The sequence below is a fragment of the Euprymna scolopes genome, chromosome 32 (genome assembly GCF_053919585.1).
Source record: "Euprymna scolopes isolate OS-2025 chromosome 32, ASM5391958v1, whole genome shotgun sequence".
NCBI classification, from domain to species: Eukaryota; Metazoa; Mollusca; class Cephalopoda; order Sepiida; family Sepiolidae; genus Euprymna; species Euprymna scolopes.
In genome coordinates, this window is record NC_136513.1 from 47,499,389 (window position 1) to 47,524,179 (window position 24,791).

The window sequence follows — 24,791 nt, forward strand, 5'->3', positions numbered from 1 at the left end:
TCCATTATTTTCTTTTGTAGCGAGTTAGGATTATTATATTCTGGTCCGCAACAAACCATAGTAATCTCAGGAAGACAAGTAAAGATTGTAGTTTCCCGTTGCTTTTCGTCTTGATTCGGGGGGCCCCCAGATATGAACTTGGAAGTTTCTACGACCTCGCACAGACACGGTACTTACAGCACCTAGCCTTCCCAAATGGTCACCCATCCGGTACTGGCCAGGCTCATTGTTGCTTAACTTCATGATCTGGCAAGAACTGATGTGTCGAATGATTGTGCCAAAAAAAAAGAAAAAAAAGAAAATCTATTTAGGCATTAAATAATTTATTGTGGTATTTTTTTTTTTTACTAAATGAGGAATCATTTAAAAGGAAATCTAAATTGAAAAAATGTTATGTATGTTCAACAAATGCAACAAATAAAAAAAAAAAATGCTAAATTTAGCAAATTAAACATTTTTTTTTTTTTGCAATTTCACCCCAAACAAGGCACAGTGCCACGTTGATGTATCTGGGACATAATTCGCAGGGGTACTATGTAGGGAGTTGAACAGCAAGATGTCTGTTCACCTTACACTTGAACTTCTGCATGTCAGTACAGTCGGGGAAACAGAAACTCGGAAGGGAATTCCAAAGTCTAGCAGTCTTGGGAAAAAAAACTATTAGAGTAGAAGGCTTTCTTACATATAGGGATCTGTGTAGGGGTTGGATTTTGCTGCTTGTTTTTTTTTAATAGATAAAAAGAGACAACTCGATTCGAACTACAGAGATAAAAATCAGTCTTGTAATGGCTATGTGATAGGTGTATCAGAATTTTTGTAGGAATTTTTGACACCCCTAACACGAAACTGCAAATACAATATAAAAATCTCGGAATTTCTCTGTTAAAAGTGGCTTATTTATTTTCTTTATGGATTATACTTCCAAAATAAACTATTACAGTTGTTTTAAAAGTGATAGAAATTTTTTTTTTTTTTTAAAACAGTAATGAATTTTCCGAACTCAATATTTTTCAATTTTTAAACTTTAAAAATCCATCAAAATTTTTCTATTGATTCTATTTTTACGATATTTTTAGGGTCAATGTGAAATTTTATGTTCTTTCCAATAAACCGAATATAATATTTTAGACAAACGTTTTTTTTTTAATTCACGCCCCCCCCCCCCAAGTGTCACCCATTTTGAAATGTCTATTAAAAAGTAAATAATTAATTTATGTCGGGGAGTTTTATATATCACAAATTGAAGAGAAAAGGTCAATAAATAATATATTCAAATTTAAAACAAAAAAAAAAAAAATCGCTTTTTTAGAAATTTACCTGTAAAGTCCGAAGTTTAAAACCTTATTTTATAAGAACACATTGTTTTTTTTTTGTCTTTTTTTTTTTAATGAAACCTTGGTCCTTGCTCCTTTAATTGAAAAAATAATTAGGGCTTGAATTACATTTTTCGAGGAGTTATAAGCTTGGAAAGACAGGGGGTCGAATAATTCACGCCTCTCATTTTGAAATGTCTATTAAAAAGTAAATAATTAATTATGTCGGGGAGTTTTATATATCACAAATTGAAGAGAAAAGGTCAATAAATAATATATTCAAATTTAAAACAAAAAAAAAATCGCTTTTTTAGAAATTTACCTGTAAAGTCCGAAGTTTAAAACCTTTTTTAAAAAAAAAAAAAACACACTGTTTTTTTCTTTTGTTTTTTTTTTGTTTTTTTAATAAAACCTTGGTCCTTGCTCCTTTAATTGAAAAAAAAAAAAATTAGGGCTTGAATTAAATTTTTCGAGGAGTTATAAGCTTGGAAAGATGGGGTGGAATTATTCACTATTTTCACGAAATTTCTGACACTGCTAGCTATGTGATCAATTTATATGATTTTTGGAATATAATATTTTCGTTCCGTGATGGGTGCGTACATTATGAAGATTTTTCTGCATTTTTCTTTTTTTTTGGGGGGGGGATGCTTGTTAAGATAAAGCCGACGGATCGATTATTTTTAATATGTGGATTTACGCCAAAACAACAACAGTTACTTAATTATCATGTCGAAAATAGTAATGTAACTAAAAATCACGAAAATTCATCAAGTAGAAAATTATTTATAATTTAATGTATTTTTACGGAAAATTCTGGGAAATTCCATTTTTACCCTAGATATGAACACCTTGAAGATTGTGAATACAGGGGACATATTTATCTCCCTTTTCGCGACTTTAATGGCCGATGTTTTGTTTTACTTTTAACCGATAGCGATATTTTTTTTCACTAAAAAAACAATACTAATTCTACTCGATTAATTTTCGTAATTTTTGGATATATTATTATTTTCGACATGACAATTAATTAAGTACTGTTGTTTTTGCTTAAAACCACATCTTAAAAAAATATATCCGTTGACTCCATCTTAACAAGCATTATTTAAAAATAAAAATCTGTTTGAATCATGGGTAGGCGAGAAACACCACACAAGTTTTGTCGTCTTTTAAAACTAATCTAGGGGTTTGTATTACTGTACACATAGATTCGAAAAAGTTGTCGAAAAACAAATATATAACAAATAAATGTTATCAAAGGCAAAATAAGTTACTTTTCTACCTAACTGTATATATTTTTTGTGTTTTTATTCAATGTAACATGTTTATTCAGCTCGAAAAACATACAGTGTTTACCGATATATTGGAAAATTCAAGATGGCGTCTGACTCTCTCTTTAAAACAGTAAGTTTCGGAAAAGGTGTTATAAATAAAAAAAACTAAACAAAATAGGGTTAAAAAACCGCCGAATATATGTCAACCTATGTCACAGTAACATTTAGTGAGCGAGTTTTAACAGTATTTTATCCAATTTTTTATTTATAACACCTTTTCCGAAACTTACCTTGTTAAAGAGAGAATAAGACGCCATCTTGAATGTTCCATTACATCGGTAAACACTGTATGGTTTTCGAGCTGAATAAACATGTTACATTGAATAAAAGCACGAAAAATATATCCAGTTTGGTAGAAAAGTAACTTATCTTGCCTTTGATAACATTTATTTGTTATATATTTGTTTTTGACAACGTTTTCGAATCTACAGTAATACAAACCCATTTAATAAAAAAAGATACCGTGAAACTTGAATTTAACTTGAAAATACTATTTTTTAAAAATAGCACGGTAACACAAGTGCAAAAGTACCGGTTATTTTTACCAACTGTGGTATGTTATGTCGGGTCAATTATACAGAGGGGATTATTTTCGATGTTCACCGTCAAATTGGTTAGCAACCGAGAACGCGAAACCGTCATGGATTCCTACGATTCGCAATTTTACGAACGATTGCAACAATTAAGCGCAATTGTTCGCGAAAGGTTTGTTTGTAGACATTTTTTTTTTGTCATTGACTAATAAATAGTCGTTTATTATTGAGAATGAAATGCGTTTAAACATTATTTACAAACAATTTTCTTTGTATCATGGTTTGTAGTTATTTTCTTGCGTAAACAATACTTGGGAAATATTTTGTGTTTTATTTAATGTTGACGAGCACGATTAATGGTGCTTATGCACTTATGTTACCGTGCTGTTTTTAATTTTTTGCTAGTATTTTTAGTTAAATTCAAGTGATACGATATCTTTATATATATTTTTTAATTAAATTGTTAGGTAAAATACATAATAATTACAAAACACCCCATGTTAAGAATGGCTTTCTAAATAATGTTATGATTTCAGCACGGGAATGTGTGCATAAGTACCCGATTCATTTATACATAAATTGTTTATAGTTAGGTACGGGCAAAAATGGACGAATAAAGATATAGGAACCTAGTTTTGAAAGCCGATTTATCATAATTTTTTTTTGTAGGTTTCCAACTATTTTTTGATTGTGACTAAAGTTTATTTCATAAAGGAAAAAAATATTTGTATACGTGAAAAAAAAAAAAAAAAAGTTATGAAAAATGTTGTCACGGCTAGCTAACCAATTCAGCTAAATTTTGAAGTTAAATAAATTCATTGAAAAAATCCTTTAAAAGATAAATATTAGTTTTCTGTGTTTATTTCAAAGATAATTAGTAAAGTCCTAAGATATTGAATTAAATTAAAAAAAAAAATCTTGTTTGTGCAAAAATAACTTATAATTAGCCCGCAAAAAGCAAGTAATGTACCGTTCGCCAAAAACGCAACAAACTAAAATTGTGTAAACACGATTATAAGGAGGCCCAAAATTTCAGCCAATCGAAACGGCAAACGCTGTTTCAAGATGAAGTCATGATAGTAAAAGGAGGTAGGGTATCAGATTTTTTTATGATTTTTTTTCCCAGACGTGCATCCATGCATTCCTATTCTGAACGTTTATATCAATTTTTATCATTTTTTAATTTAATTATTTTTTATGTTCCTGTTTTTAAATTAATTTTTTGGTGCTTGTCTATACATGGGCCGAAAAAAAGTTTTTACAAGAAAAATCTGAAAATTTTTTTTATGATGTACGTACTTGTCACTACACGGAGATGTCATATTCCAAAAATCACGTTAATCTATCAAGTAGTTCTTTTTTTATTTAAGAAAATCAAATATTATCACACGTTTTAGTGAAGATTTGCTTCACGCCATCTTGTTTGAGACCTAACGACACCTGTCGAAAATATGGGATCAACAAAGGCATACAATCGACTTTTTTTTTCTTTCTTTTTTTCTTAAATGTCGAAAACACATTTTTTCATAATACAAATACAAAATAATAAATTAACTTATTTAATAAATAAATAAATTTACTTCTTTTAATAAAGAGAAAGTCGAAAACACTGGGGTTTTTTTTTTCGTTTGAAAACAAACTTTAATAAGCAAACATGAAAAACTTAGAAAGAAGTCGTTATGTTAATTTATTATTTTTTATTTGTATTATAAAAAAAAGTGTTTTCGACATTTAAGAAAAAAAAAAGTCGAATGTGTGCCCTTGTTGATCCCATATTTCCGACAGGTGTCGTTAGGTCTCAAACAAGATGGCATGAAGCAAATCTTCGCTAAAACATGTGAAAATATTTGATTTTCTTAAAAAAAAAAACAAAAAAAACTACTTGATCGATTTACATGATTTTTGGAATATGACATCTTCATGCAGTGACAAGTACGTACATTATAAAGATTTTTTCAGATTTTTCTTGTGAAAAATTTTTTTTCCGCCCATTTATAGATAAGTACCAATTTTTTTTTTTTTAATTATTGTTCGAGATTATATATAAATTATGCTACGGTGAAAGTTTCACATTCTTACGAGCAAGGAAATTATTAAAATCTTACATATAAAAATTATGCGAAATCTGTAATTTAAAAAAAAAGTAGAAATATTTTTGTTATAATTTTTTTGTGTGAAAATATTAAATAAACAATGCTTAATTAAATGGTAATATTGGTAGTTCGAGAAATTCATTTTTCTTCGAGTTATATCGAATTCATTAATATGGACTTTAGGGGCTTTTTTCATAATGTTCCTGTAAAAATTTTTTTGTTTATTGTTACAAATTATGATGCTTTATTTATATAAAAAAGGCAAAAATAAATTCTTGCGTTTTTTATTTACTACTGAAAACCATAACTTTAGTAAAGATATTTTTTGTTGAAACAAAATAATACATTTCTACTCAGATTTAAATAAAAATAATTAGTTCATTATATTCAGCGATCATTATTTGATAAATACTGAAAATTTCATTAAAATTGGTTAATTTCCTGATTTTTGGTGAATTTTTAAGTAAAGGGAGGAGTTAAAATGTTTATGCATTTTGAGCATCGACATTCATTTTGCCCTTACCTAGTTATAGTGAAGCAGTTGGCTTTAAAAAATAATTGTCAAATTTTATCGATTAGTTGTTGTCTGGAAATCAACTTAAAAAAAAATCTGTGCTTGTGCACATTTCAGGTAAAAACACTGATGTTTGTTTTACAATAGGCAGAGGTACGAAAAAGTGATAAAAACCAACAAATAAATATTATGAAAGTCAAGATAAGTTACTCTTCTACCTGTTTCAGTAATTTGGGTACTAGTATACTTATTGATCCATGCTGAAATAATGTTATGCATGGGCTTGGAGTCTACATTCAAAACACCCTCCCCTTGACTAGAGAAACTAAACTAGAATCGGATGATCAAGCCTTTATGTGCTTTAGACTTAACATGCAACATAACATTAGCTATTTTTATTTTCTCTACCACTCTCCCTTGACCCAGGACTGTACTCTAATAAACAAAGTCTTTGACAGCATAGATACAGCACTTTCCCTCGGCACTAGTGTACAAGTCATGTATTTGGTGACTTCAATGTCCACCACAGCAACTGGCTTGGATTTTCTACTTACACAGACGCAGCTGGTACCACAACATGTAACTTCTCTATATCTCATTCCTTATCACAGATGGTTACGTTTCCAACCCATTTCCCAGGCCAGCAAGAACAACACGCATTACTTCTAGATCTGTTTCTGACCACAATTCTCAATGACTGTGTAACGAATGACCACAGCCCCCTTGGGAACGCCGATCATGCAGTGGTAATGGTTGAAATCACCCTAAAACTCTAGAGCCAAAACTGAAGAGCCACTGCTCAAAACAATGAGATATTATAAAAAGGCTGACTGGGAAGCCATCAGTGACCTCATCAGGGACGCTCCATGGCAAAATATCTTTTCACTTCCTGCTGAACATTGCGCAAATGAGACCACTGAATGGTTCAAAGTAGCACATGTACCCACACGCAAATCCTATAACAAACTCCACTCTCCCCAATGGTTTACTTCAACTTGTGCAGCTGCCATAGGGCAAAGGCAGCATGCGTACCGCAAATTAAGCCGACATAAGTCCAGTTCAAACAGACAGAAGTGCATAGAAGCCAGAAATAACTGTAAGAAAGAAACAGCTAAGAGAGAATTTACTGAAACCACTCAAAAACGCATCGAAGCACAGAAATTAGGAACCCGAGACTTCTAGAAAATCTAAAACAGTGTAGTAAATAATGAGCAATCAACAATTCCCCCACTATCCAACAATCATGATGTTGTTTGCTCTGCAACTGAAAAGGCTAACATGCTTGCCAGACGGTTTGCCTCCAACTCCACACTGGACTCTGCTAACCATCCCCTCCCTGACTTTCCTATGTGGACAGATGCCACACTAGACTATCTGAAAATCACCCCTTCTCAGGTGCATGCTATTATAAGAAATCTTGACACTGCAAAGCATGTGGACCTGATCTCATACAACATATGCCTTAATGAATCTTGCTTTCCTGCCTGCTGAAAAACTGGATCTGTGGTACCAGTTTTCAAGAATTCTGGCAAAAGAATTGACCCAGTAAATTACCGCCCCATTAGCCTCCTCCCACTTTTCGCCAAAATATTTGAGTTCATAATTAACCAAGCTCTAGTCCATCACCTTACAGATGCTAAACTTCTGACTGACCAACAATATGGATTTAGGCAAGCCTGTTCCACAGCAGATATCCTAACTGTATTCTCAGAACGTATATACCAGTCACTGGACAAAGCAGGGGAGGGTAGAGTGGTAGCTCTAGATATATCTAAGGCTTTTGACAGGGTATGGCATGAGGGTCTTCTCAAGAAAATCAGATCATACAGCATCACTGGAAGAATACATAACATAATTAGATCCTTCTTAGATAAGAGAAAAATCCAGGTTGTCCTTGACGGCCGTACCTCTAAACAATATGATATAAATGCGGGAGTGCCTCAGGGGTCTATCCTTGGACCGCTATTATTCCTAATATTCATAAATGACCTCCCTGACAAAATTGTCTGTGAGATGGGTATATATGCTGATGACACGACGCTCTATAACAGACACGACAGGAAAACAAATGAACACATATCTAAAGAAATGGCAGAAACACTAGAGGAAGACCTCTGATCTGTAGTGAAATGGGGACAAAATGGATGGTCACATTCAATGCTGCCAAGACTAAACTTGTTTCCTTCAATAATTACAAGAAACCTTTCCTACCGCCAATAGCAATGGCCAATGACTTTTTATCTGAAAGTACATCTTTTAAATTCCTCGGCCTAACGTTCACAGGTAACCAGAGTTGGAACAATTACATTGAGAACATTGCCAGGACCGCTGCAAAAAAGGTAGGTTCTCTCTACCGTGCTAGAAAGCTATTAACGCCTGAAAGTATCCTATACCTCTATAAGGCCACCATTCGCCCATGTATGGATTATTGTTGTCATATTTGGGCTGGTACATCTGCCACTAGTCTCTCGCTCTTAGACAAGGTTCAAAAGAGAGTCACCAATCTGATAGGTCCTGAACTGTCTGCTAAACTTCAGCCTCTATCACATCGACGAAATGTTGCATCCCTCTGCCTGTTCTACAAGTACTTTAACAGTGAATGCTCTGACGAACTGCAAGCACTTGTGCCCCCTCGATGTAAATATCACCGACAAACCCGACAAGCAGTTAAATCCCACCCCTTCACAGTAGCGATCCCTAGATGCAAGAGAGCCTTCTACTCGAGTAGTTTCTTCCCCAGAACAGCTAGACTTTGGAATTTCCTTCTGGGTCCCTGCTTCCCCGACTGTACTGACATGCAGAAGTTCAAGTGCAACATGAACCGACATCATGCTGCCCAACTTCCTACACAGTACTCCTGTAGCTTATGTCCCTGATAGTAGCCCCCTACATCAAAGTGGCAATATGCCTTGTTTGGAGTGAAAATGCAATAAAAAAAAAAAGAAAAACAAAAGAAAGCCATTCTTAAATGGGGGGAAGGGTGTTTTGTACCTATTCTGTACTTTAACCTTACAATTACATAAAAACAGATATCATAAAACTTTAATTAAACTTGAAAATACTATTTAAAAATAGCACAGATCAATAAGTGTAATAATTTGTTTTATTTTATTTTTGAGCCATTATCGAGACTTCAAAGACGTAAGAGTTACATTGTGGTTATTTGTTTTTAATTCTCACATAACGTTCGACACGACTTCTTATTTAAACAGAATAAACGTAGTTTGTCGGAGTATCCACCATTAAAATACTTGTAAAACAGGCAGAAGGATGCAATATTTCGTCGATAGGACAGAGGCTTTTATAGATATCTAGATTGTTTAGACGTACAACTTGGATTCTTCTCTTACTTAAGGATTTAATTATGTTAAGTATTCCTCCAGTAATACCACAGGATCTGATTTTCCTGAGAAGATGGTTCTGGATATGACCTAAAACTATATCCGATGGTGAGGCTCCAGCTGCCGGGCTTTGGGGAGTGTGGAGTCACCCTTTAATTGCTATTGCTCCCAGGTCCACTCTGACCCGGAGTGGTAGTACCTGTTAGGGTCCCAACTATGGGTTAAATAGAAACCGACTTGAAAAAAACCCCCAAATATATTCTATTAAAAAAATTTTCTTCAAAATAACTGGATTCGGCATTTAATAACCTGAAAAGGGTTGATATGCTGTAAAACGAAAACAACTAATCAACCATTTCCTGTGAAGACCATCGAGCCATACTCTGTCAAAACCTTAGATATATCTAGGGCTACTGTCCTCTCATCCTCTGTCTTATTCAGTGCATGGTATATACGTTCAGAGATTACAGTTAGAATATCTGCAGTAGAATGGGCTTGCCTAAATCCATGATTGATGGTTGGACCGAAGTTTAGCAACAGTAAGGTGATGGACTAGAGCTTGATTAATTATGGACTCAAATATTTTTGTGAAAGAGGGAGGAGGCTAATGGGGCGATAATTTAATAGGTCAGTTCTGTCATCAGAGTTCTTGTAAACTCGTACCACAGAAACAGTTTTCGAGCAGTCAGGAAAGCAAGATTCGTTAAGGCATTGGTTGAAGAGTTTGGAGTGAACTGGAGAAAACTCAGCAGCCAGGATGAGATCAGGTCCACATGCTTTTGAGGTGTCTAGGTTTTTTATGATATTTGAGTCTGGTCAGGAATGTTACTGTCAAGGAATGGGATATCGAAAAGTTATGGATGATGCTAACAGCTGTGTCTGTGTAGTTAGAGAAGGCAAGTCAATTGTTGTGGTGGACATTAAAGTCAACAAATACATTAATTTGAGCGCTAGTGTCAAGGGAGAGTGCTATATCTATGCTGTTAGAGACATGATTGATTAAAGTACAGTCCTGAGTCGTGGTGAGCGTGAGAGCGATAAAGAAAATATAGGTAACTAACCCTAACCCACAACAACTACGGACGGCAGTGATTGCTGAGAATGCAGTTAGGAGATTCGAAGTTTCTATCCGTTGCAGTTATCACCTGATGACAGCCAGAGGAATAGTTGGCCGAAACATTGTGAAACAACAACCAATAAAGATGAGAATAAAGTTGTTACTTGTCCTATGTTCCTTGCAACTAATAAAGATGAGAATAATAGTCTGCAATAAATAAATTAATATTAATTAAATTACTTTTTTTTTATTTACAAAAAATAAGTTTGTTGTTTAATTAAATGAATATTTCAGAACTGCACCTCAGTTTTTTTCAGACAATTAATCAGAAATGACTTTTCCAGGCCATTCATCGTCAAGCTCAAATATCAACTGATGTGATATTGTCAACAAAAAAAAAAAAAATAGTATTTGAAAAGAAAAAGTAGTCAAAAATTCCTTGAAGTTAGTTTTTTTTTTTTGCATTTTATATATTTTTTTATTAATGTTATAAAACTTTGTTTCATTAAATTAAATAGTTGAAATAAAAATCATATTTTTCTTATAATTAATCAGAAGTGACTTTTCCAGGGCATTTTTGATAATGTAATTTTTTTTTTTTTTTGTAATTATTCGAATGTTTTGTTTAGTAAAAATGACAATATCCTCACATTTTCCATATTTTGGTTAATGGTAGAGTTATTTCAATCCTACCCAAAGCCGGCCAGATTGCTGAGAATGCAGTTAGGAGATTCGAAGTTCTTATCTGTTGCGGTTACCACCTGACAAAGGCCAGAGGAACAATGATTAATTATACAAAAGCCCTAATACGTTTGTTAAAATGAATTTTATTGATTTAAACACTGGCGGCAATTCTTTTAGGGTTGAAAAGGGACAAAATCACTCTACATGTTTAACAATTTTGATGGCACTTGCGCATTTTAGTTTTTTGGACATTTTTTTACGTTTTCAATTTGAAGAACTTCTTTCAGAACAGGGGGAGACAGATCAAGAAGACCTAAACTTTTTCAAAAAATTTCTTAACTTTTGGACCAGAAAGAAAAAAAAAATCGTCAACTTTTTACAGACAAGTATCTGCGGAGAGTAAATGTATTACACAACAAATTCAAAGACTTTTCAAAACTATATAATGAAAACATTGATTTCAGAATTTTCTTAATTTTATTTTGATTCAACAAATGTTCAGATAATTAATGTCTTATTTTGTGTTAGTGTATTACTTTAGCGTATATTTGTTTTATTTTTACCTCAAGGATAGGTGAAACATTGACACTTTTGAATAGGGTCTTCTTGCTTTGTCTTCTGTTTCTGTCTGAAAGAAATTCTTAAAAAAAACCAAAAAAAAAACCGGAAAAATTGTCCAAAATAACACAAATGCCGAGACTTTCTCGAGTGCCATTTTGATAACAAAATGGCACTCGAGACAGTCTCTCTTTGGTTACTCATAAAATTTGATTATCTATATACACACTTCAAGCAAACTACATCTTCTACTTGTATTTTTGTTTTCAAAATAAACATTTCTTAATTTGGATCATAGTCTGCAACAAACAAAATGTATCCGGCGTCAAAGTTATTAATTTCATCATGTTTTTTATTATATTCAACCAGATTTGTAAATATGTGAATATTTAAAAAAAAAAATTAATTATGCAATTTATCAACCAAGTAAAAATTAATTGTTCTAAAATGAATTCCTTTATTTTTTCATCTTTGCTTAGCGAACAACAAAGAATCCGACTTGAAGGGAAACTTTCCGAATGGAATCGGCCGGACATGAAAAAGTTTGTATAAACGAATTTTACATTTTTGCTTCCTATTTATTACAAGCAGGAATGAATCAAGTTTCCTATCTAGTTTTGCTCTCAGCCCTGTACCCCATATTAACAGTTTATCAACTATATAAAGTAAAGTCTGCCTATTCTTCTATTTTTATTATGAAAAATTTTCTTTGTATAAAATCGATATTTGATTCTGGTTTGCCAGTTTCTTTTTTTTTTTTTTTTTTTTTGGTTCCCTGACAAAGGAGGGATTAGACCTAGTAATTCACTTCCTTTCCTTTGTTTGCACTTTTCTTAATAACCACGCCTTGGATTTAAAATTTTTTTTACACAAACATTAGTCATGATGAAAGTAAATTTTTCCCACAATGGATTTTCCAGGATAACTCTGATTGCTCTGCTAGGCACCATTATAGGGGTAAAATTGCCCCAAAATTGTTTGTCTGTTTGTTTATTTGCACTTTGCTTAATAACCACACCTTGGAGTTTTTTGGAAATTTTGCATAAACATTAGTCATGGTGAAAGTAAATTTTTGCCAAACTGGATTTTCCTGGATAACTCTGGTTGCCCCCCCCCTCTCACTTACCAAGGGACATTATAGGGATAAAATTGCCCCCAAATTGTTCATCTGTTCATTTGTTCACACTTTTGTTTATAACCATGCCTTGGATTAAAAAAAAAATTTGCGCAAACATTAGTCATGGTGAAAATAAATTTCCCTCTTGTAGAGGGGGACTTTGTATGCTTTGCTTGTTTTTTTTTGTTTTTTTTTGTGAATCGTTGCTGTATTCGTATTATTTAGGTTATTCCTTCTCTTATTTTCCACAACGTTTTGTCTGTATAACCTCCAATCTTCTTCAAGGGTATCTTATTGAACTAAAGGTTATCTTTCTGCATGTAATTTTGAATGGAACTCTTTATTTAATCCAATCAGGTAGCATTCTCTCCCTCTGTCAGCCATGACCAGGTAGAATGTTGAGCGTTGCCCATACTACTGATTGAATTTTAAGAAGGGAGCAATGTACAACTGAAATTTACCCACTACTTTATGAATTCAGAACCATGATATCATTGTGAGAAACAATAAAATGTAGTTTGATGTCAGAATCAGAATTATGGGTGACTACTAAGCAGACATAGTACAGAATTTTATACAATATGAGAACTATTTATTACAAATAATAGATAATGTCTCAATTATACATCTATATATTGTATTTAAAATATAATTATCCACTGACACATGTTTCGTTGTCTACGACTCATCAGAGTGGCTGAATCGCGTGTCAATGGATAATTATATTTTAAAAACAATATATATGATGCTCATCATTTGGGGTTACCAAATAGATAAAAGGGAAAATTATTCCCAATTCGCATTTAGGTAAAAATGCACTTACATATAAATAATTGAACTCATTCAAAAAGTATCGCAAACAAACTATTACAAATAAATAATATATATATACTAGCCAGGGTATTTGGAGGTGTGTGCTGAGCCAAAACAAGAAGAAAAAAGTGGTAGTAGGCAGACAGGCAGGCAGGCTCGAGCCTGTACCGCGAAGGAGGAAAAGAATGTAAATAAAAAAACATGCCTTTCCTATTGTGCTCATCGCCAAACCGGAAGTGACGTAGGTTTAAATTAAGGCTAGTCAATCGAAAAGAGGGGGATGACTTTAAAAAATATTGGCGAAAAAAAGGACCCCCCCCCCCTCTCTGTAGAAAAATGCCCAGTTGAGGGTGAAGGAATTAATGTTTTTGGCCAATTTTTCAATATGTGTCATTCGAAGGGACAAGCTTCCAAACGATCTCGTGAAGATCCGTCGCCTCTGTTGAAAGTTTTAGGCAGACATACAAACATACATTTAAACAGACAGGTGAGATTTATATAATAGACTAGCGGGGTTACCCAGCGTTGCCCGGGCGTTTGGAGGTAAATCAAAACTCCGGGGAAGGGGGGGCGGTTAAAATAAAAAAAAAAGTTTTGGTAGGTGAGTATGAGGATCGAACCCGAACCCTTGAGGCGAAGTTGGAAATTAAAGTGTGAAAAAAAAACATGTGACGTTAACAATTGGGCCACCGCGACATACAAATGGAAATACGTTTGAATTTATTTAATTACTTAGATTTGATTTGGCAGGTGCACGTTTTAATGACTTAATTAGGTCAACTTTGACTGCGGGATAGTATTTCATTTACTGCGGGGACGCTTTTTTTATTTTTATTTTTCCAAAATGTTGGGCGGGGGAACGAGCTCCCCTTGTCCAATTTGAATAGCAATTGTCTGATATAAGGAAAATATTTCCACATTGATCAAATCTGATTGCTTTCAGACATTTCCGGCGATGGCAACCGGAAAAATACCGCCAGAATTAGTGACGCTTTTATTATAGAAAAAAGCCTAATCCACATGCGGCAAGTGACAAATGTTGAATATTTATATTCCCTAAGTTGAGCAAATTAAATAGACAGGCGGGCTCCATTGTTAACTCGGAGATATTATGATTTATATGTGATACAAAAAGTTTTAAGAAGTTGTGAACCGACCGACCGCTTCTCTGAAAAAAGCCTTTCTTGGACATACACAAAAATCGAACATACATACACACATTTTTGCTTTTATATATATAGGCTAGGGGGGGGGTGTACCCGGCGTTGGCCGAGTGTTTGTAGGTGTGTGTGGTTGTTAATGAAAATGTAAGAATAAGTGAAGTAAAAAAGAAAACATAAAAACGAACGTTAAAACTTAAGCGGGGGGTACCCGGAGGGGGGGATAATCAAAACATCGAAACAAAAAACACAAAAAAAACTAATGTCAGGCAAACGAACGATGTTAAATGTAAAAATCGAAAAAACAAAAACAAAAAAGAAAACAGAAAAACGAACGTTAAAAAAAAACGTGAAAAATGGCTTAAATCAGCCTGTTTCGATATTAAAATTTTTAAAATCGGTGGGTACCCGGGTGTTTTTGGGTGTGTGTGGTCGGTCGGGGGTGTTAATGAACACCTAAGAATAAGCGAAGTAAAAAAAAAAAAACAGAAAACCGAACGTTACGTGAAAAATGGCTTAAGTAACACTGGTTCAATATTTAAATTTAAAAAATCGAAGAAAAAAAAGAAGACATGTCACACCACGATTCGAACCCAAAACATTTAGATAATGACCCAACGCGCTAACCAACTGAGCTAATGCAACGTACATGAAATTTACTCAGTTCTTCAGCTATTTAAACTAAATTAGGTCATGATGTCATCTGACGCATGTGTAGAACCGGTCGTCGTCACGAGAGGATAGTTTTTGTTGACCGGTCCCCCCTCGCCAATCTTTCACAAAAAACACCCGTCTAGCTGAATCCACTGTGAAAAATTTCCCCCACTCTATATCTGTGCCTAAATCAAAACGCGGATTCCATGAACAAAGCTTCTTTCTTAGAACTGCATGCCTCTGGAACTCTGTTCCGTCTGCCTGCTTCCCTCCGGACTACAACTTGGATGTCTTCAAGTACTTGCAATAACCCTTATCCCTGAGTGGCTTCCGGGCCTTGATAAGTGGTGATCACTATGTAAAAAAAAAAAAAAAAAAAACCCTGTAGAAAATTGTCGATTTCGGAGTGAAAAAATCAACGTTTTTGGCCAATTTTTCGATATTTTTCGAGCGAAGGATGGAGCTTCAATATGATACAGAGTTTGTGAATTTTTGTTCTGTCTGTCGAAAGTTTTTAGCGGACACACAAACACACATACATACATACAAATATACATACATACATACACACATTTTCGCTTTTATATATATAGACTAGCGGGGGTACCCGGTGTTGCCTGGGTGTTTCGAGGTGTTTATGCTCTTAAATCAAAAAGAAACACGGGGGGAGGGGGTGGTAAAAAAAAGTTTTTGTAAGTTGGTAGGATCGAACCTGAAGTCCTGAGGCAAAGTTGGAAAATAAAATGTGACAAAAAACAGGACACGTTAACCGCTCGGCCAGCAAGAATGAGTTACTGAAAGAAGTTTGAATTTATTTAAGTAAGAAGAGAATTGACAGGTGCCCACACTAAATGACGTCAAGTGGAAGTCGTAGAGTTAACATTTTGTGCAAGCGTTACGACGATGTAAGCAATAGCTATTCAGCAGTTAACATTTTCTGCGGGAGAGTTTTTAATGAGGTCAATAACCCAGTTTGTTTATTTTTACCCAACTTTGGGGAAAACCGGCTCCTCCGGTTATTAGGGGAGTGTCTTGTCTCGAAATGAAAGCAACTGTCTGATATGACGATCATAAGCCGACATTGACCAAACGTTACATTGATTTCTAGAGACCAATGGCCGTGGACAAGAGAATCGAATCAAGTTTCACTTTTTTTATACCGAAAAACGAAAGCAACACGCGGCGATCCGAAAATGTTGAATATTTAACTTTCAAAGTCAGGCAAATTAAATAGGCAGGCAACTCCTGGTGTTAACTCGAAGATATTATCATTTAGACAGCATATAAAAAGTTTTAAAAATGAACAACGGCCTCGAGAACCCGCCGGAAAAAAGCCTTTTGCAGACATACACAACAAGCGAACATACATACATACATACATACATTTTCGCTTTTATATATATAGATTACTAAACTTTTTAACCCATTAAAAAAGTTATAGCCCATTGACTTAGAATGAGTGCTTTAATGTCAAATTGATGATTGATTATGGTTAAAATTGTACAATTTTTTAAATTAAATTCGAATCCTTATTAATCTCTTACTGTAGATCAAATGAATATCATAACACTTAGTTCGCTGAACCTTATCATAGTAAAGGTCAATACAAAATTTCATCCAGACTGGCTCAGTAGTTTGTGAGAAAATTTGAATGGCCAGACAAATAAATATATAGATTAGGCCTTTAGATTCCTTGGGGAACATAGGGCCGCAACGACACCCTCCAACGAACCCGGTTCTGGCTAGTCCTTTTCAGTTCAGCCTATATCATTCTGGCAGCCATGGTTGTCAGTGCACTGGCTTTCCAGAGGCTTTCACCCGCTCGCATCATGAACTCTACATGAGAGGACCCTTCTCTGACCAAGAAGCCCATAGATGATATCGTTACAGTTTCTGTAACTTTCTTTCTTTTACAGAATTGGGTTGTCGGCCCTATTCTGACCCCCAACCTGGAGGACCAGTGAGTGCTCTTAGTCTGATCTCTACCCTTCAACCTTTCTGGCTTGGGAGACCCTACCAGGACACGAATCTCCCGCCAGTATAGCTGTCCGGGTCCTAGAGACATTCAAGCCCCCTAACCATGCCAAGGTTGCACTCGCTAGAGGGATATATACATATATATACTAGCAAAGAGACCTGATTTTGCTCAGGATTGAATGATGATCCATATTTTATTGCCATTGAAATCTGTGAAAATGCCCGTTTTTCAATCAAATAGATTGCTTGCTTTAGTTGGAAACCCACCATGGTGCACCGGGAGGAAGCTTCACATGCCTCTCCGCAGTGACTTAGTTCACAATATATTGTAGTTTACATTGCACTGTAGAGAATCTACTGTTGATTTTATAAATTTTTTTATTATGGCTTGAATTAAAGTTTAAAATGCAAAAGTCAAGTATCATGGTTCAGTTGTACTCTAAACAGAAACATTCATTTTGAACATGCCTCTATCATATCAAAGAAACTACTGTTGATTTTATATGCAGGGCCTTTCTACTTGTGCAGTGATAAAACTTCTCAGATTCATGTGTGATGTTAGGCTGTATAAAATGTTAACTTTAGTCAAAATCGCCTGTTCCTTCTTTCATTGTATTTTTTGATTATCGATTATGAATACTTATCAGAGGCATTCTGATACAAAACCTATCTAAGAACATTGTCAGGCACATAAAGTACAGTTATGTGAACTTTCAAAACGATCGGCTCAACCGTTTGTGAGTTCATAGAGAATGAACTCATATGCATGCACACACACACGCACGCACAAACACAAGAACACACACACGCACAAACACACAAACACATACACAAGAACACACAGACACACACACACACAAACACAGACACACACAAAATTCCTTTTATATAATAGTAGGTATATCTATCTATCTACTATTATATAAATGTCACTTTGTGTGTGTGTGTGTGTGTGTGAGTTCCTGCCTTCCTCATAGGTTCCGAAACGGCTGAGCCTATTTTTTTCAAATTTCACACAAAGGTAATTTATATTTCTGGCAGTGTTCTTAGATATGTTTTGTACAGAAATTCATCTGATAAGCATCAAAAATTGAAAAAAATCCAATCTTAAAAATAGCTTTTCTCTCTCATAGATAAAAAGAGTAATTTTTATGCGGGAATATTTTACATCACACCAGCCAAGGAAGATAATAAAATCTCAGCAAATCATTTCTTCTTCAAAAAACACAGATTTATTATAATCTGGAGATATAGCTTAGTGATAGAGCATTCGGCTACAGATCGAATCATCACCTGTTCAAGACCAGGTGTACCTCACCATTTTATTTTTTATTTTTTTCTAATTAATGAGTTCAAATTACAATAAAAGAACAGGCACCATTTAAAATCACCGTAAATAATTTTTTCGTTTGCATATTTTAAAACTAAACATTAATCAGAAGTGACTTTTCCAGGGCATTCATCGTCAAGCCCAAATATCAGCTGACATGATACTGTAAACAAACACAAACGAAATTTGATGACAACATTGTTATTATTATTATTATTATTTTTTTTTTTTTTGCAAATTAGTCCACCGGGCAAATTATTTCTCGTAAGATATAATAATCAATAAACGATTGATTCTATAATAAAACATACACAATTTGCATAAATGAAAATATGTTTTAAGTGTAATTTATAACTGGGCAATATATGACCATCCAGTATATATGTGTGTGTGTGTGTATATATATATATATATACATATATATATGTATATGAGCAAACAGTTAATAAAATATGTTAAAAACCACTTTGAAATGAGTTAAAAACATATTTAATCTGAAAAGGAAACAGTAGATAAATGGATAGTCCTTAATCCGTAGAGTTTCGAAGAAATACTCTCCTTCTCATCAGAGGGTAGGAATTAGCAAAATGCGGGATCGGATTTTGCATGCAGAAGTATTTGATGAAACAACAAGTAAGTCAAAGATCTTACTTGAAAACAAAATAAGTTAAGCAGAGGGAATATGGTAAAGAAAAAGGTGATTACACATGAATGGATAGTCTGGTGGAAGATAAAAAATCCAGTGACAGTAAAATCCAAATGTAAAACTTCAAGAAAGTTAAAAGAATTAAAAGATATATATATATATATATTTATTTATTATTTTTTTTTTGTAGATTACTGTTTTTAAAAATCATTAATAAATAAATAAATAATATGTCCAAATAAAATTGGGCGACTTTCTAAGAAAAACACCGGTTCTCCAAGGCGGAGACATAAACATTACTATCGTTTAAAAAATCAAAACAAAAACCACTTAAACAGATGAACGATAAAAACGAAGCAGTAAATTGTCTATGGGAAGATAGCGCAGTGGATTAGTGCGCTGGACATACATAAGGTCCAAGGTTCGAATCCTACCAACAGTCAAGCTACGCTGAAAAGGAGTAGGGCTTCGAAACATGTGTGTCCGTAGATTACTGTTTTTTAAAATAATAAATAAATAAATAAATAATACGTCCAAATAAAATTGGGCGACTTTCTAAGAAAAACACTGGTTCTCCGAGGCGGAGACATAAACGTTACTATCGTTTAAAAAATCAAAACAAAAACCACTTATATATATATATATATATATATATATATATATATATATATATGTATATATATATATATATCTCGCGTTTGGTGGAAGGATGACATAAATGCCAAAAGTTGAGATTTTTGTTGCAAAACATGTAAAATATCAAGGAAATCTGATCACAAAAACTCATTGCTGAATTCAAAGTATTTATGTGAAAATAAGTGTTTGAATATTTGTTATACGTCTGTTGAAATGTGGATGCTTAAGACCACAGATTTTCTTAAAATTCTCTACCTAATTATGTTCTATTTGTTTTGATTTTTCCAGACTTGCAAATCAATGAGCACTAACATCATTGTTGTTCATTAAAGTCGAACATCTAAAAAATTCTATTTTGTAAGCCCCTTCAAATATGACTGGAAGAAAAACACGAAAGGTTGGTCAGTGGGAAAGAGAAACAGCAAAACGGAAGCGAAATAGTGGAATAGAATATGTCGGTAGTTCTTCAAAATGCATTGGAGAAGCATATTCTTACAATTTGTACTTTATGTTAGAACTAGCCTGGGTGCCCGACGTTGCCCAGAGGTGTGTGTTGAGCAAAAAAAAAAAAAAAGTGGTAGTAGGCAGGCAGACTCAAACCCGTATCACGAAGGGGGAAAAGAACGTAAAAAAAAAAAAGTGACGTTTTTGCTGTTGCATCCATCGCCAAACCAGAAGTTGCAAAGGTTTAAATTAAGGCTAGTCAATCAAAAAGAGGGAATGACTTTTGAAAATATCAGCAAAAAAAACAACCTGTCCCCGTAGAAAAGTGCCCAATTGAGTGTGAAGGAATTAATGTTTATAGCCAATTTTTCGATATTTGTCATCCGAAGGGTCAAGTTTAAACACGATACCAATCTTACAAAAATCCGTCGCTTCTATTAAAAGTTTTAAGCAGACATACACACAAACATACATTTAAACAGACAGGTGAGATTTATATTATAGACTAGTGGGAGTGCCCGGCATTGTCTGGGTGTTTGTCGGTGTAAAAGAAAAAAAATGTTTTGGTATGGAGGTAGGCTCGAACACGAAGCCTTGAGGCAAATAGCCTGATAACTTACCATGACGCTACGAGGGCAGAGAAGTGATAATGGTTGAAATTAAATATTTAAAAACGCAGGTGGTTAAACAAACATCAACGTGTGGTTTTCTAGGTCAAACATCACGCCACGGAGAATTTTGTAACATAAAAGTCACTGAAATAAAAGATACAGATGACCTTTCATAAATCGGACATATTACAATCTAGGGAGTATATAAAAAGTTCCAAGAAACAGTGACCCACCCCCTCTCTGAGTGTCCCCCACCCCACCCCAAAAGCCTTTGGCGGACATAAAAAAAAAATGCACACACACACACAAATACACATACATTTTTGCTTTTATATATATATATAGATGATATTGTAAGATTGTTTTTGTATTTAAATAGTTATTAAATTTCTTCCGTTACACAATTATTAAACCTGATTTAAAGGCTCAAAGAAGTATCATTATGCTCCAAACGTTTGACCTCTTTTTTTTGTGAAAAATGTCAAGTGGTGCTTATGTCGTTTTTCCGTCAAACGCGTCATATGTCGTCATCTGTAGTAATAAGCAGAGATCTATAGTGATAAGCGGTAAGATTATACATCTAAAATCAAGGCTCTTAAAAAATTCATACTAGAATGTGAACGGTCATAGAAACAAGCGTCTAAGGATGGTGTGTGCATACTGTAAAAAGTCATCGACACTCGAACACAAAACCTGACGATAGGAGATGAAAAAAAATTACCTTTATCCCCAAGTGGCTTCCGGGCCTTGATAAGTGGTGACTACCTTGTAAAAAAAAAAAAAACATGCAAATTAAGACACGGTCGAATTTGGACATATAAAAAGCCAGTATTTTTTTCATTGGCAAGAACATTTTTTTTTTTTGACTTGGTATAGCTTGAACGTACGGTTAATTCACGTGTCAGTTGGAAGAAAGAAAGACGGATTTTCTATGAACGTTGAAACAGGAAAAAAGAAAGAATTCTCATTAATACGTGTGTCAAGAACATTGCAAATTGACGGAAAAAACTTTATTTTTTATGAAAATTTCATGATATTCGGCAGTTCAAAGGAAAACTTCAATTTCAACCCTAGATAGAATAAGTATATCTTGATATTATTAAATTGTGAATTGCACTCTTCTGGAGGTTGAAGGTTACATCCTCAGTGCAGGCGATATTCACAAGTACAAATTACTTAGGACTTCTACCCAATCATAGCTGTAGGAACAAGAGCATGCTATAATACGTAGATTAAATAAATAGTTGCGTTCAAAGTTCCAAACCAATTTTCTGAGTTCAAAAAGATACACCTAAAGAAGATCGGAGGTTAGATCGACCGAAATGTTACGAAAAATAACACTTAACACAAGAAGATTTGTCTGAAAAATCCAAATAATTTTCCAATGGATGTCATCTTAAAACAGGGGGCATAACTTGCAATACAGAGTTACGTCCCTTAAAATAAAACAAATACAAATTGTAAGTTCAAATATTTCCGACCAACACGAGTTCTAGTATTTCTGTAATTTTCAAGTTATAAATAAATTAGTTTTAAATGTTAAATTCTTTTGTGGCCTACTTTAGGCCATGTCGTTGTCTCTAATAATAACGGTTGCTGATAAGGGCATGCACATATACACAAGTACTAGTGGGACCTGTGGAAATTCCACAGGGGACTAATTCATATGTAATATATTGATGTTGGCATTCTTTTGATGTTCAATATAAATAGTGATGTCCTGATATTATTGTAGCTTTTTGGTTAAAACTGCAAAGTATTTATCTAAGCTAGCAGGGACACCCCGCATACCCAGTCATAAAATACACTTAAACATGATATTTTAATTTATGTAGATTTCATATATATTATTATAGAGTCAATTTTCTATTGATTCTTATATATTATAAAGTTATGTTTTCAAAATTAGTGCCATCAGCTATAATCAAAACTGAAAGTAAAATATATGAAGAATTCTTGGTAAAATTATAAAAAAAAAAATAGATGACTTGAGTGCCATCAGCTATAATCTATATATATAAAAGGGAAAATGTATGTATGTATGTACGCTTTTCCTCGATGTCCACAAAAGGCTTCTTTCAGAGAAGCGCTTGCTCGCTTCACAACTTCTTAAAACTTTTTATATCATCTATAAATTGTAATATCTCAGAGTTACCCACGGAGCTCGCCTGTCTGTTCAATTTTATTGACTTTCAAACGTTAATTATTCGACATTTCCCGCATCGGCACGCGTTACATTCGGTTTTCGGTATAAAAAAAAGCAAAACTCGACTCTAATCACAGGCTGAAAGCCAGTTGTCTTAAGAGAGCTAAGTAACGTTTGTTCAATGTCGACTTCGTCATATCAGACTGTAGCTTTCATTTCGCTCCTCCTAATAAGCAGGGAGCGGGTTTTTAAAAATAAACAAACCGATTTATTTACCTCATTCAAAACTGTCCCGCACAAAATGCTAACTGCTGAATACCTATCGCCGTCACGTCAATCAAAAACGCGCACCTGTTTTTTTTTAACACTTTACTATTTTCCAACTGCGCGTCGTGAAGGCTTCGTTTTTTTTTTCACGGGCACCTGTTTTTTTTCACATTTTCGGGGTTTTTTCACATACCCCGAAAAACACCCGGGCAACGCCGGGTACCCCTCGCTAGTCTATATATATAAAAGCGAAAATGTGTGTTTGTATGTGTGTTTGTGTGTCCGCTAAAAACTTTCGACAGACAGAACAAAAATTCACAAACTCGGTATCATATTGAAGCTCCATCCTTCGCTCAAAAAATATCGAAAAATTGGCCAAAAACATTAATTTTTTCACCCTGAAATCAGCACTTTTCTACAGGGGGGGGGTCAACAAAAACCGTCCTCTCATGACGAGATCGCTTCTATACATGCATCAGACGACGTCATAACTTGATTTAGTTTAAATATTTGAAGAACTGACACAATTTCATGTACGTTGTGTTAGCTCAGTTGGTTAGAGCGTTGGGTCATTATCTAAAGGTTTTGGGTTCGAATCGTGGTGTGAGATGTCTTTTTTTTTTTTCGATTTTTTAAATTTAAATATTGAAGCAAGGTTATTTAAGCCATTTTTCATGTAACGTTCGTTTTTCTGTTTTTTTTTTTTACTGAGTTTATTCTTAGGTTTTCATTAACACCCCCCAACTCTGACCACTCACACCCACCTAAAAACACCCGGCCAACGCCGGGTACCCACTGATTTGAAAAATTTTAATATCGAAACAGGCTTATTTAAGCCATTTCTCACGTGTTTTTTTTTTGGGGGGGGGGGGTTATTTTTCAGATTTTTTAAAGAAGTTTTAACGTTCGTTTTTCTGTTTTCTTTTTTGTTTTTCCGATTTTTACATTTAACATCGTTCGTTTGCCTTACGTTAGTTTTTTTGTGTTTTATTTTTACGTTTTGATACCCCCCTCCCCACCACCCGAGTACCCCACCACTTTATTTTTCAGATAAGTTTTAATGTTCGTTTTTCTGTTTTCTTTTTTGTTTTTTTTTTACTTCGCTTATTCTTAGGTTTTCATTAACAACCCCCACCCACGCCTGACCACACACACCTCCAAACACTCGGGCAACGCCGGGTACCCCCCCCCGCTAGTCGAAACTGAAACCAAAACTTATGAACAATTCTTGGTAAAATTATTTCTTACAAAAAATGAAAGGTCATAACAACTAATCAACAGACACTCAGAAGAAAAAAGATGTAAGAGTGACACACAAAATGACACACACACTATCATATTAATATATTAAAAAAGAAAAACAAAATGCAAAAAAACACAAATTCTGACACATTCTGCAAATATTAGTTTCACTTTTGGTGTGTGTGTGACACCATCGACCCTCAATACCTTAAAGTCCATATCATATTATTTCGTTAGAAGATATTCCACAATTGCTAATCATCAGACACAAAATACAAGTGTAATACATGCAAAAATATACACAATTAGTTATTTTATTAA

General features: G+C 34.1%; 1 protein-coding gene across 2 annotated transcripts in view; it reads left to right on the top strand.

Moving 5' to 3' along the window:
* The first annotated feature begins 3,196 nt into the window (after positions 1-3,196).
* The window catches only part of LOC145256319 (uncharacterized), a 66,249-nt gene continuing 44,654 nt past the window's right edge, over positions 3,197-24,791 (top strand). Inside the window, exons 1-2 of one of the 2 annotated variants that reach the window (XM_080115051.1) lie at positions 3,197-3,352; positions 11,907-11,969. In XM_080115051.1, the coding sequence (XP_079971177.1) occupies positions 3,243-3,352; positions 11,907-11,969 (173 nt within the window). In that variant the 5' untranslated portion in view covers positions 3,197-3,242. Of the gene's footprint in view, positions 3,353-11,906; positions 11,970-22,138; positions 22,276-24,791 lie in introns of those variants that run through there. The other variant, XM_080115050.1, reaches the window with a different exon arrangement.